Below are 14964 nucleotides of genomic sequence, written 5' to 3'. Positions count from 1 at the left end.
CTGCAGTGTGAACAAAGTGTCATTATTACTTATTGCTCCTTTAAGGACTTCAAAGCTCCAGGGTCTTGATGAGTGTGATGATTGTGAAAGTGATTTGGGGCTTAGTTTTTGAACCCAAATCAAAGTAAAAATCATTTCCTATTGGTTTTCCAAATCTTACATTTGATGTGTTTATTTTCCTGTTGCAGACACTGAGGTGAGCTGTGTTTTCAGTGAGAGCTGCATGTTACCCTGTCAGTTCCCATTTGGTTCTGAACCTCTCATCCACTGGTTCTACGTGTCAGACGGAGAATCTGTGGTTCACTCCTACTATAAGGACCAAGACCAGCTGGGATACCAGGTGGAGAACTTTAAGAACCGGACATCCCTGTTTCAGGATCAGATCTCCAGAGGAAACGCCTCCCTGCTGCTGAGAGGAGTGAAGGTTCAGGATGAGGGAAAATACAAATGCTACATCAGCACCATGAAAGGATTTGAAGAATCATTTGTCAACGTAAAAACAGAAGGTAGGGCTGCCTTTGTGGATGCGATTAACTTTTTACTTGTCTTTGATGCTGCAGTTTTTAAATGGTCTTGTTTGTTTGCAGCTCCGGTCTCTAAAGTCATCATAAATCAGGAAAAAAACAGGATCATCTGCAGCTCAGAGGCGGATCTACCCTAAACCTAAACTCACCTGGTCCACAAACCCTCCATCCAACACCGCTCTACAGATAACACTTACTGTCCAGCAGACTGAAGAGAAGCTTTACAGCATCAGCAGCTCTCTGGTGGTCTCAGACGATGATCCTTATCCAACCTACTGTCATGAACCAGAGACAGATTGAGGACCCAGTATTCAGCCAGACATGAGAGTGACAATACAAAGGCTTTATTAAAGCTCCAATTGTTCAGACAGGGAATATGCAGGCTCAGTGGTCAGAATAACAGTTCCGAGTCGGTACACAGAAAGGCAGTAAAAAACAGGCAGGGACAACACAAACTCAAAAAATCCAAAAACTAGTTGGGTCTGGTATATGGATAAACAGGCAAAAATCAGGCAGGAAAAGCAGGATCAGGATCAGGCTGACACAGAGGTGAAAAGGGCAAATTGGGTCAGGTCAACAGGCAAACAATACAGAGCTCAGGGAATGCTGGACTAGACTCACCAATAGGCATGGAAAGACAATGATCTGGCAGAGTGCAGGAGACAGAGGCAGGTATAAGTAGAGGAGTGAGCAGGTGAATGGAGTGAAAATACCAGAATGGGTGGAGCTGATCAAACTATTCCATTAACCAAAACTAATACAGAACCTAAACCTAAGACAGAATTGATTACATGAAGAGAATCACTAAACCAAAACAGAACTTAAACTAGACTAATCCAGAACCAAAATCACCATAAAGACCAAACCTAAGACTAAACAGAACATAAGCAAATAATAAAAACCAGAGCTAATACTAAAACAGTAGAGTGAACTAATTAAACAACAAAACATAAACCATATGTTTATGTTTACTCGCCGTTCCCAGCGAGTGAGAGTAAATGACCATTATTCTGGACTGTCTTTCACATCTACAGGCTCTCCTCAGGGGTGCGTTTTATCTCCACTTCTCCACATCCTCTACACTGACGACTGTCGTTCTGAAACTGACAATCGTCACATTGTCAAGTTTGCGGACGACACTATCATTGTGAGCCTGCTGGAGGACAGTGAAACTGCACATGGCCCCATCATCGACTTTTTCACAAACTGGTGCCAGGAAGCCATGCTGGAACTGAATGTCACCAAAAAAAAAGGACATGCGTATTGACTTCAGGCGCAAGACCTGCTACCCCTCTATAACCTTCATAAATGAGTAAGACATTGAAATTGTTCACCAGTATAAATATCTTGGGTCTATTATAGACAAATTAACTTTTAACAGCAACACAGACATGCTGTGTAAGAAAGGGCAGCAGCGCTTATACTGCCTCAGAAAGCTAGCCAGGTTTCAGGTTGACAAGACTCTGATGACCATGTTCTACAGATCCTTTATAGAGTCCAGTGTTGTAGTCAAGTCACTATGCCTCGAGTCCGAGTCCAGGTTCGAGTCACCAGTGTTCAAGTCCGAGTCAAGTCCAAGTCATTAAAAAAAAATCCGAGTCGAGTCCGAGTCGAGTCCACTACTCATCCGAGTCAAGTCCAAGTCGAGTCACTATTGATCCAAGTTCGTTGTAGGAACTTGCCGTGACGTGACGTATGACATGAATCAGTAACAGTCCATTGCACTAATAACTCTTTCGCTGTAGTTACCCTTGGTTTTACTCGGTAAAACTACCGCTTTTTCCAAGTCTAAGACGTCTCCTAACCATGGATTTTAAACATTGTTGTTATGGAACGTGCAACAGCGACTCGAGGTACGCTGATAGGCCGCACATGAAGGATGTTAAAGCCGCAAGCGGCGTCGATCGGCCCTCGCAGCCAAGCGCACTCCGGCCTATTGGCCACCGCCGCGGCTCTGGCCGGCGGGCGGGGTTCGCGCACCGCCGCGGTGCCGGACGGCGGGCGGGGTTCGCGCACCGCTGCGGTGCCGGCCGGCGGGCTGGGTTCGCACACCGCCGGCCGCCCGCCACCGCAGATGCTGTCACGCATTTTCCTCGCCCGTCCACCGGGCGATTCCCACAAACGCGTTCGGCAGCATTCCCCCATTACTCACAACATATTATCTGGTGCAGATCGGTCGTTGCAGCGAGGAGATACAGCCGTTGGATAATGATAATGCATTTGGCCACCGGACCGGACTAAATTGTTCGGCGGGCCGGAAAATTTATACCGATTCCTGGACGGTGACTACAAACAGAAAAAAAAAAACGGCCAATGATGCCATGAACACCGAGCAGGAGAAAAACAACGACTTACCTTCCTATCAACTCGGCCCGTATTCCAGTCTTTCCGAGCTCTCGACACTCAATCCATCGTTTGAGCTGAACGTTGGTATGTTGTTCCACAGTTCTACCAGTAAAATGGGCGCCTGGACATCCTCTTGTGAAAGTTTAACAGCTGTAAAGTCGGTCATATCGTGTGTGAGCCAAGCTTAGCTGTGGCTCACACTGTTTGCCCAACCTTAGCGGCAAGGGGCGTTGCTCATGAGATGGTGACGTCACGTGCGCGGTACGACATTTAGATATTAAAATCATACACCAAATAATATTCTAATGACATATTAAAATTATAGCCTAATGATTTAAAAAAAAGTCGAGTCTTTTTCTCAATTTCCGAGTCAGAATGATCTGAATGTAGGAGTCCGAGTCCAAGTTCGAGTCATCAGTGCTCAAGTCCAAGTCAAGTCAGGAGTCTCTAAATTTAGCTAATGACTCGGACTCGAGTTCGAGTCTCGGACTCGAGTACTACAACACTGATAGAGTCCATACTCACTTTCTCTGTCATCTGCTGGTTTGCTCTTCTTAACGTAAAGAATAAAAATGCCATATCCAAGATTATTAAGGTATGTAGTAAAATCACAGGCGTCCAACAGAAAAACATGACTGAAATATACAACGAGCAGGTAATTAGGAAGGCTGATAGTTACACCCATCCCTTACACAACCAATGGGGTACCGTGCACGTGACGTCACCGTCTCAAGAGCAACGCCCCTTTTGCCGCTTAGGTAGGGCATACAGGAGAGAACGCCCGGATAACCCAGCTATTACAAGCGCAACAGAACCAGCGATATGACCGACTTTACAGCCGTTAAACTTTCCCAAGACGATGTCCCAGGCACACGGATTACTGGTTGCACTGTCGAAGAACACACCAACCTTCAGCTCAAACGATGGCTTGAGTGTCGAGGGCTTAAAAAGTCTGGAAAACTGGCCGAGTTGATGAACGGTAAGCTTTGTTTTTTTTTCCTGCGCGGCGATCATGGCAGCGTCGGCCGTTTTTTTTGTTGTTGTTTGCAATCACCGTCCAGGAATGGGTATATGTTTAATGTTTGTCTCATTTGAAATGTTTTTGAGTAAGCTATCCTGGTAGCAGGCTATCATGTTAGCGCCTGCTACCATGATAGCCTATATGCTGTCATGGTAGCAGGCGCTACTTTATTAACATGTCGGCCACCAAAATACTCTTACCTTGACTTGATGTCGCTGGAATTGGGTCAGGATGTTCTTCGGTTGGGCCCTTTCCTCCAACAAAATGCTTGCTACATATGTAGGCCGACCGCACCAGTGTACGCAGCGCACACATTTGTCCTTGGCCCTCTTGAATTTCAGGAAAGTAATCAAGAAAACATCCTTCATATACGGCCGATCAGCGTACCTCGAGTCGCTGTTGCATGTTCCATAGCAACAATGTTTAAAAACCATGGTCTTAGATTTGGAAAAAGCAGTCGTTTACCGAGTAAAACCTAGGCTAACGCACGTCTCTTTTACAGCAAAACAGCGGCGGGTTTCCGGAGTTTGCCCCACTGCGTACCACGTGATGTGACGTCATCGTGACGTTGTGTTTCTAAAAATAGCTCGCGCGCGGTACCCCATTTCAGTTTCTACCCTCTGGTTCCCGTTTTAAATATCCACCAGCCCGGACAAATAGGTACAAACATTCCTTTCTTCCCTCTGCAGTCCAGCTGCTAAACGCTTCAAGGAAAAGCAGATAGTCACACGTTGCATACATATAGGCCTTCGCTTTATTCATTCTCTGCGCTGCACATATTTATATATATTTATTCACCTTACTTTTAGATTTTATGTGTTTCTTGTGTTGTGTGAAGTGTGAATGTTTATTACTACTGCACAAAAATTGCCCATATTGGGAAAAATAAAGTTACTACTACTACTACTATAACAAAACCCAAATCATGACACTGGACAATAATTTTAGCAGTTATTCAATTGTAGGTGAGTTTGCTCGGAGATAAAGGACTGTAAGGCACTTTTCGGGTATCACTGCTCTCAACCTGGAGTGTCGGCCAAAACACTACTCAGGCCAGGATTTCAGTCAGGACTACATGGAGGTGCGGCAGGTGGAGAATGAAGACATGAGGTGGGATCCTTTTGACTGATCTGTATTCCAAACTGTGTTACAGATTCCGGTCCAGTTGAACATAAATTAACATAAGGTGCAGTGGTATTTCCAGGCAGATGCGTGTGTGTGTGTGTGGTTTCCTAAACAGCAACAACAAGATAAGGAAAATAAGTCCAAGCATCCCACCATTACATTATTATTATTTTAATAAATAAAGTGTGGGCACATTAACAGGTGATGTGATCTGTTTTTAGAGTACCAGTTAAAAAACACGCAGCTGCGTTTTAAATCAACTATAGATGACAGAGCAATGATTGAATCATTCCAGCATAGAGTCTGTTACAGTAAACCAGGCAGGATGAAATAAACTGTTTCAAAGAACTGCCTAGATAGAAAGGATTTTACCTTCACCGACAAGCCTTTAGTGATAAAGAAGGATCTTACAACTGCCTCAGTTTGACTTTTTAATTAAAATCACTATCTACCTTGTGGCTCAAATAAGTGACAGTTGATTTAAAATATGAAGCTGAAGCGCAAGTTCAATTGAAGAAACTCATCGCCTGCCTCCATTCAGAGTCCGATCCGCCTCTGATGTGAGCCAATCAGCTACAAACCGCACCTCCATGAAGCCAATCAGCATCCCACGCTCATCTTAAAAGCAACTTCAAATCCACGTCTCAGCCTGCTAACCAGCAAGCGCAAACGGATTGCATGTCGGATTTCGAATCAGATGTCCGATTCAACCCAACCCCTTCTCCACCATCGTAGCTGAGTTCATCTAGCTTCCAAGACGTTCCTCCATCCTCAACCCATCAGAGTGTTTTCTCCCTTCAGTCTTCATCACTCCCTATCGCCTGTTATTGGTCCGGCAGAAGACCACCATGTTGGGCCCGGTTCTGCCAGAGGTTTCTTCCCAAAGGGGAGTTTTTCCTCTCCACAGTCGCTTCAAGCTTGCTCATTGTTAGAAAATGTGAATGTAATCATTTTATTATGTGAATGTAATCATCTTATTTTTATCAAGTTATAGCCATCTGGCTTGTTTTAAGAGTTTGCCTTTAGGAAGGTTCTGTTGTATTTAACCTCAGACAGGAATAACAAATAATTATCTCAGATAAGGAGTGCCTTGCTCCCCTCTTTGCTTTCCACCCCCATGTTGTAAATTCCTGAAGCCTCCTGACCCTTTTTCAACCCTCATGTAGTAACCTCCTGACCCAACCCTCCTGACCCCCTCTTTGATGTGTGATAATAAAGGGAGAAGGACAGAGATGACCCGACGCAGACGTTCCTAAACCTTAAGGGAGTGTAGTTCTCCGTTTGGGTTCCTCTGTCCTTTTCTATAGAAATGTCTAAAACTTGTGTTGTGTGGTTTTCATTCTAGGATAAAAGGGGTTATCTTTAATAACCCTATCACTCATCATGGACAGTTCATGCAAACCTGTGTTTATCAAGTTGGACATCTATCTTAAACAGATAATCATATGGACTGAACAAACTTCTTCTATCTCCACTCCACCACCAGTTTCAGACCTGGGGGGAACATCCCTGTTCTCATACATCTACTTATATATGCATATTAAAGTATAATTCAGCATTAATGTTCCTGCTGAGGTCTGAGCGCCAAAGACTTAAAATATTGTGTCAATAAAATCCTTCTAATTGCCATTTCTTTCTCTGTGAGTTTTTCAGATTGAAATGTTGTCAGGGGTCCCACATTAACAGTGGTGAAGTCGCATGGGCACGCTTGGTCCAACACTACCACATTTGTTTGTTCAAGATTTCCAGGGCTAGCCAAGCTTTAACATCCTCCAAGCAACACAATGCGGTACCGCGCGCAAGCTATTTTTAGAAACACAACGTCACGATGACGTCACATCACGTGGTACGCAGTGGGGCAAACTCCGGAAAAGCCGCCGTTGTTTCGCTGTAAGAGACGTGCGTTAGCCTAGATTTTACTCGGTAAACGACTGCTTTTTCCAAATCTAAGACCATGGTTTTTAAACATTGTTGCTATGGAACGTGCAACAGCGACTCGAGGTACGCTGATCGGCCGCATATGAAGGATGTTTTCTTCAAGACTGCCAAGGAGAAATGTGTACGCTTGGAACACCGGGGCGGTCGGCCTACACAACAGTTCAACCCGGAAAAAGTTACCAAATTCAAGTACATATGTAGCAAGCATTTTGTCGGAGGAAAGGGCCCAACCGAAGAACATCCTGACCCAATTCCAGCGACATCAAGTCAAGGTAAGAGTATTTTGGTGGCCGACATGTTAATAAAGTAGCGCCTGCTACCATGATCGCATATAGGCTATCATGGTAGCAGGCGCTAACATGATAGCCTGCTACCAGGATAGCTTACTCAAAAACATTTCAAATGAGACAAACATTAAACATATACCCATTCCTGGACGGTGATTGCAAACAACAACAAAAAAAAAACGGCCGACGCTGCCATGATCGCCGCGCAGGAAAAAAAAAAACAAAGCTTACCGTTCATCAACTCGGCCAGTTTTCCAGTCTTTTTAAGCCCTCGAACCTCAAGCCATCGTTTGAGCTGAAGGTTGGTGTGTTCTTCGACAGTGCAACCAGTAATCCATGCGCCTGGGACATCGTCTTGGGAAAGTTTAACGGCTGTAAAGTCGGTCATATCCGTTATCCGTGCGTTCTCTCCTGTATGCTTTCTCTCCTGTATGCCCTACCTAAGCGGCAAAAGGGGCGTTGCTCTTGAGACGGTGACGTCACGTGCGCGGTACCGCATTGGGCCTTCACCAAGAAGTCGTCCCCTTGTAACGAGGGTAGATATATCTAGCAATCAGCATAGAAAAGGAAGTTGGTTCCAAATCTTCTGAGTATTGACCTTAGGGTCTCTATGGAGAAAAAAGGGGACAATATTCAGATAATAGCAGCAGTAATTGCAGATAACACAGATAATGGAAGGAAATATGGTCCATATGTCCTCCTGTCATCCAAGCCTCTTACCTTATTATTCAAAACATGTTTAGTTTAGGCATCAGATAGATTCCTCTCAGCTCCACAAATATATCAATGATATAATTAAATTACAAGATTACTAGATTTTGAAACAGTCATTGACATTTTCAGTTACCAAAATAAGATTTTTAGTCTTTGTCATCTAGTAGCAACAGATGCTTTTACTAACCGGATGTCTAAATAAGGCATATGAAGCTACTAGGTTAAGCTCTCCATACAGCAAACCCGTCTGGTCAGGTCATGGAATGTGATCCTGTAACATTTTGTGCATATTTATGACGTTAGTATTTTGTTACTACTACACTCCCATCAGTCGCTTCTAGGTATTTGCTGATCAGACAAACAGCTGATCAGACACAACAACATGGCTGGGATATTGTACTTAAAAAGTTTGCTGTTTGTGACTTTTCTTCTGTCTGTTTCTGAAGCAGGTGAGTTAAACATTTACTAAATCTTCTTAGTCGGATGTAAAAAAAAAAAAATAGACTTGTGTTTTTCTTCTGACAACCAACCAAACACCAGGAAACATAATCACTAAAGATGTTTCGAAACACTGAGAAAATATCATAAAATCATACCCTTTAGAAGAAGGGTTTACTTTTCAACTCAGCATCAGCATTTTTTCAAGCTGTAGATATTAAAATCAGACAAAGTTTTGTTTAATTTTAAAAATCTTTTGACTAGAAACTATTTCCTTCTGTCAAAGTAAGAGAATTCGGCAGCAGAACCAGTTCACCAGGTTCACATCCAGCTGTTTGTAATTAAACATTCATGAAAGTAGTTGCTGCTTGTTGAAAACAAAGGAATATACATTTTAGGTTTTAACAGAATCTGAAATGGAACAAAAATAAAAATAAAAAAGTTTGTTCTTTAAAATCAAGCCTCTTAGAAACCATGAATAGGGTTGTTGCTTTACTTTCATAAAGAATAATCTATAATACTTGTCCAGAGGAAGGTCCAGAGCATTTTCAAGAGGATGGTCAGATAAGGTGGTGGGTGGGTCACTGATCATCATAAAGTTTCAGAATCCAAAAGGCAGAACAAAATCATGGGTCTGAGTTTTATCCTTTAGTTATCACGTTTTGGGTTCGGCATGAACAATAATAATAATAATAATAATAATAAGAAGAAGAAGAATATTCTTAGAGTGCTTCTTGGTGATACCAATCTATTTGTGTCATTAATCACTTCTTTCTATTCTTCTGCAAGCAACTAAAACCAAAGCTAACACTATCAGGCTACCAAGCTTTCTGCTAGCAGTATTTTTAGCCATATGCTAAGGAGAGAGGTAGGAAAAGGACCCTGTATGCTTCCTCTCACAGCTAATTACCGGTGTACAGGAGCTATAATGAATGCCAAAGCTCAAATTCAGTATTATCCTAGCATCATTGCCAAGTTGGGCTGGTTGTCACAGGACAATACGTGACACACTGAGAGGTATTTCATTAAATAAAAAAATATCTTGGATGCATTTAATTGCTCAACAGTTACATCTAACTTAACATCTCAGCCCCTTTATAACAAGTACTCTAAAGACTAAAGCTGGGCACTTTTAGAGGTAGAAGACATTTTTCTCTTTCAGTTTTGTATCTTATGACACAATGCCTGTGGCTCTACTTTCTTTCAGGAGGAGTGAAAGCAGCTAGTCAATGACTTGATGCAACCTGCTGGGTTTCCTTAGATTTAAAACTTTTTTAACCAATTTGTATCGATGATTTGATTGGATTGGTTTTGCAAAGTGTTTTGAGATGACATGTGTTGTGAACTGTTGCTACAAAAATAAAATTGTAACTGAATTGAAATTAATGAAGTCTAAATCTGGATAATAAAGTTTTTTTCTGCTCATGAAAGCTCTAATGCAGGGATGTCAAACTCAATTATATATCGAGCCACTTTGGCATCATGAAGTCATTAATAGGACTGGTTGCACCTTGATAGATGACATTTTTGATTTCATAATTTATTTTCAGTTTACGTAAAAATTAAAAAAATTCACAGTAACAAAAGTAGTACAGTAGGCCCAGTTTATACAATTTATCTGCAAAAAAGGTTCATATTAGGGGGAGTTACACTTTAAACTCTCATTTTTCTTTTTTGACATTTCTGGGTTGTTTTAATGTCTTGTGAAAAAACTGACATTTAGTGGCAGGATGCTGTTACTGCACATTTTTAAAAAAAGGCACAGTTTTAGCTACTATATACACTTTAAAAGAATATATGCCTCTACTTTATCACATGATGTGCGTTTTTTGGCTTCTAAGGGCCCGATAAATTTCCTTGACGCTGGCCTTGAGTTTGACACACGTGCTCTAGTGAATTAACAGTGTTCCCTCTTAACTGTATGGTGACAGAGCAAAATATTCACAGAAATTTACTGATGGATGTTCTCTACTTCGTTGATATGATTGGTCTTCTAAAGGCAGCTCTATTCCTCAGCCTGGAAATCTGGGCTGATTTAAGGACTTCAAAGCTCCACAAGGTTGTTGTGATTTGATGATTGTGAAAGTGATTTGGAGCTCAGTTCCTGGTCTGACAGATTAACCTAAACATAATATCTGAACAGAAGTCAAAAGGATTTCTTTATAATTTTCCAAATTTTTTTTATGCATTTTCTTCCTGTTGCAGATACTGAAGTGAGCTGTGTTCTCAGTGAGAGCTGCATGCTACCCTGCCAGTTCCAGTCTGGTTCTGAACCTCTCATCCACTGGTACCACGTGTCAGACGGAGACTCTCTGGTTCACTCCTACTATAAGGACCAAGACCAGCTGCAGCACCAGGTGGAGAACTTTAAGAACCGGACATCCCTGTTTCAGGATCAGATCTCCAGAGGAAACGCCTCCCTGCTGCTGAGAAGAGTGAAGGTTCAGGATGAGGGAAAATACAAATGCTACACTAGCACCACAGGAGGATATGAACAATCATTTGTTAACGTAAAAATAGAAGGTACGACCGTCTTATTGGATACGTTTTACTTTTTATTGGTGTAGCAGTTTTTTGAAGACATTTCTTTGTGTGCAGCTCCGGTCTCTAAAGTCATCATCAATCAGGAAAAAAACAGGATCATCTGCAGATCAGAGGGGATCTACCCTAAACCTGAACTCACCTGGTCCACCGAGCATCCATCCAACACCACCGCTCTAAATATAACAACCAGCGTCCAGCAGACTGAAGAGAAGCTTTACAGCATCAGCAGCTCTCTGGTTGTCTCAGACGATGATCCTTATCTGACCTACAGCTGCACCGTCAGCACTCAGAGGAGCAAGAAGACAGCCGCTATTAGAAAACCACGTGACCTAGGTGGAGAACAACTACTTTGTGTTTTATGAAATATTTAATATTGTCACATACCAGAGACAGAGGACCCAGTATTCAGCCAGACAAACAGGAGGTATGATTAAAGAAGGTTTAATGGCAGGATCTGGTAACAGATCTGGGTAACTCTGGAACTTGTATCCAGGTCCCATCTGTAACCGGTAGCCATTGGGTCCCCACATCGCAGGCCAGCGGTCTTTAACCTACTACCTGCTTGTCTGGTTGAATACTGGGTATTGACAAACATTTTCTAACTTCTACCAAAGACCATCTCAAAGTGAAATAGATTTCATTTAATCTTTACTAAATTTACCCACTAAAAACCAGGTTTAAAAATCCAGAACTACTTTCTCTGCTAATTAAAACACAAACTGCTTTAGCATCAGAGCTGCAGAAAATTAAGTGGAAGGATAAGTTATATATCTCTCAACACTGCAAATTAAGAAACAACCACAACCAGAACATAATTGTTTTCACTTTGTTGCTGTTGGATGTTTGTCGAGTTAAAATTATTGGAAGCTCTTGTTATTTATGAATGATAGAGAATTATAAATCATGTGAAGAGAGAAAAGTTTCCACCTCTTCCTGTGCAGAAACTTCACATCATGATGAACCTGTTGCTGGGAAGGTGATCGGTGGTCTGATTGGAGCGGCTTTGGCAGCAGGAATCATCGCAGTGATTATCTATGTAGTAAAGAACAGACTACGAAGGTAAAACCTCATTCTGTTATCTTTTAAATTTACTGCAACTATTTTGTTCCTGTTGATGGTTTTTGTCTGAATGCAAATATTTATCTGGTCCTAAAGAAAACAATCCATACCTTAAGTTTCTTTACTTGCAAAATAACTGATGTCTGTAAAGAACCAAGGAGACAGAATTATCATCAAGGTTTAACATTTTGAAACAAAGTCTAAACCAGATAGACTTAAATATTTTCAACAATACTGTGGAAAACTTTTTTCTGTGTTAACAAAAAACAACTCCGATTTAATGGAGTACTGGGACTGCTACAAGGAAAACAGAAACACAATTCACCCTCCTTTAAATTCCCAACCACATGAATATAAACAGTTAAAACTTAGATTAGGTTAGGATGGTAAGAGAAAATGAGACGAGTTCTTTAGAAATAAGCTTTGTTTTCTACATAAGGCTGAATAATTTATTTTAAACTGAACCATATCTGATGATGGATTTTTGCAGGGGAATATAGACGTGCAAGCAACTAAAGGACTACAGAGCAAAGAACAGCCAAAAAAAGAACAAATACCTTTAACAGTTTTATCGAAAACACCTAATGAAAGATCTCATCAAGAAGAACAGCAAGAAGAAAGACATGAGGTATAACAGGAAGCACAAGGAGGAACTGTAAAAAAGCAGGAAGAAGAACCTGAAAATGACTGAAGCAACCAGAGAGGAGATGAACAGATACTCCTGGAAAACACAAGAGACATACCAAGTGCTTCAGTTCTTCATAAACATCCAACCGGGGTAATTCTTCAGAAATGGGAATAACAACAAAAACCCACTAATAAAGAGAAAGGACCAGTAATATTAAACAAAACATAGAAATCCTAAAATAGAGGGGTTTTAGATGAAAAAAATATAATGAAGGAAATATTGCTAAATGTTGAAATGTTTTTCTCTATAGTGTTTGAATTTCATGTGGAAACTCTTTTTGCTCTAAATGCTTCTTTTAACTTATTTCCTGGACATTTGTTGCAGCTAAACATAAAAGCAGTAATTATTTTTACTGTTTCTTCAATTTGGTTTTTATTTTATACAGGTTTTTATTGACTTTTATTGTTTGGTTTTTGTGGATAGAGCTAGTTACAATAAAAAAGTATTGTATAGTGTTAATATGGTATTTAATTGGTAAACAAAAGATGTCAGAAATGTTTTTACTTATATTCTGTATTAGTTTTTTTATTTAGACAAAATGTATACTTTATATTTTATTTCCAGCATTACTTCTGGATGAAGGAATGAAGAAGACATGTAAAAAGTGCAATAACCCTTTTAAGTACAGAAACTGTCGTGGTTTTACCGATTGATCCGACCTACATGCAGAACACACTGGGGAGACCACACAGAGACCACACAAAGAAAGACAGTAGAGGTCAGAAGGGACAAAGAGGACCAGCTGGATGGTTAAACGTATTTCCATTGTTCTCCTGTAGATTTCTGTTATGTCAATTAAAATGTAGAAAAAATTCTCAGATGCAGGCAGGAGGTACTTAAGGACCAGGGTTGGGAACCACTGCTGTAGAGTACAGAAGGTAGAAAGAAAACTTTATTTGTCATTGCAATTGTAGATTCCAACAAAATGTGTTTTTGCATTTAACTTGTACCCTTAGGGAGCAGTGTGCAGCTATTAAAGTGTCTGGGGAGCAATCTGGGGCTACGCGTCTTGATCACTGACTAAATCTGTGCCCGTATTCACAAAGATTCCTCAGACTAAAAGTAACTTTTAGTGATGTCATTTTAGGGAAAATCGAGGAGTTTCCCGAATTCTATGATTTTTCTTAGAATTTTACCTCAGTAAGACAAAAGTTATTCACAAAGACTCTCCGGCCTTCAGAGAGCTCCTGAAGTGACAAAATGTTAGAAGTAGTGAGGAGGACTTTTAGCGAGCCTAGGAGTGTCTGAAGCAGGAAAGATGGTGGAAACATAGAGAGCTGATTGGCTGATCAACCACCTGAACAGTGGAGGAAATTAACATATTAACTTCTTTAACAGTCCCACAATTATAATATTTAGATAAGATAAACTTTATCACCCAATTAGAAGGAAATCAATTAGATTTAGCGGCGCAACAGGTTAAAGGCGGCTCAACCTAATTTCATTTTGTTGAGGATAAATAAGAAAAATGTTGGACAATCATGAATTAAAAAGTGGAAAAATTTACAAAATACATAAAAGAGGAGAAAAAGTATTTTTGGTGTTGCATGGTGCTTCTGAAGACCTTCTTAATCTCTGTATGGACTCAGCCATCTTCTATGATCTGTTGGAGCAGCAGCTTGTCTGTAGCTGAGAGTAGGCAGCAAGATAAACTCATCATGAGAGCCACCTCTGTCCTGGGATGCCCCCTGGTCCCAGTGCAGGTGGTGGGAGACAGAAGGACTGTAAGGAAAATCACATTACTGATTGACCATGTCTCTCACTCCATACGTGGAGCTGTAGCAGAGCTCCTTTTGTGACAGACTGCTGCTCTAAGGAGCACTTCCACAGGTCTTTCTTCCCAGCTACTACTTTATAATCTTAGCTGCTCCCAGCAAACATAATAATGTCTGTTTAAATCATAAAAATTGCTGCACATGTACTGATCCTACCATTAACTGCTGACAGTGTTAATAATAATACATATGATTTCGTAATGGTATCAAGGTGTTACTCGATTGTATCTGTTGCTTTATGTCTGTTGGTTGTGCTGTTCTTTTTGTGTCTCTTTCCAGGTGATGGAGCAGACAGAGGACGTTTTATCATTCTCTTCCTTTTATCTCTTCTTTCTTTCACCTCTTCTCTTTCTTTTTTTCTCTTCTTGTTCTTCCTTTACTCTCCTACTTTCCCATTGTAGTGTCCATATAATTTGAATTCTCCCTGCAGGAATCACAATAAAGCTATTTACACGCACAAATCAAGCGGAGCATTATGGCGAAAGCTGTTTGCTCCACTTGTGAA

At 41.0% G+C, this 14964-nt stretch overlaps 1 protein-coding gene across 1 annotated transcript; it reads left to right on the top strand.

Annotated features, from left to right (window-relative positions):
* Nucleotides 1-89: 89 nt before the first annotated feature.
* Nucleotides 90-13905, top strand: LOC105923701 (CD276 antigen). The gene is given in 9 exon segments (XM_036125144.1): nt 90-506; nt 588-649; nt 651-801; nt 1559-1690; nt 8312-8404; nt 10599-10916; nt 10992-11270; nt 11879-11996; nt 12487-13905. Coding segments are annotated over 9 exon segments (1446 nt in total). The 5' UTR covers nt 90-223; the 3' UTR covers nt 12497-13905.
* The last annotated feature ends 1059 nt before the right edge of the window (nt 13906-14964 follow it).

This window comes from Fundulus heteroclitus, chromosome 21 (genome assembly GCF_011125445.2).
Source record: "Fundulus heteroclitus isolate FHET01 chromosome 21, MU-UCD_Fhet_4.1, whole genome shotgun sequence".
In the NCBI taxonomy this organism is placed as follows: Eukaryota; Metazoa; Chordata; class Actinopteri; order Cyprinodontiformes; family Fundulidae; genus Fundulus; species Fundulus heteroclitus.
This window is presented reverse-complemented; position numbering and strand designations above follow the sequence as displayed.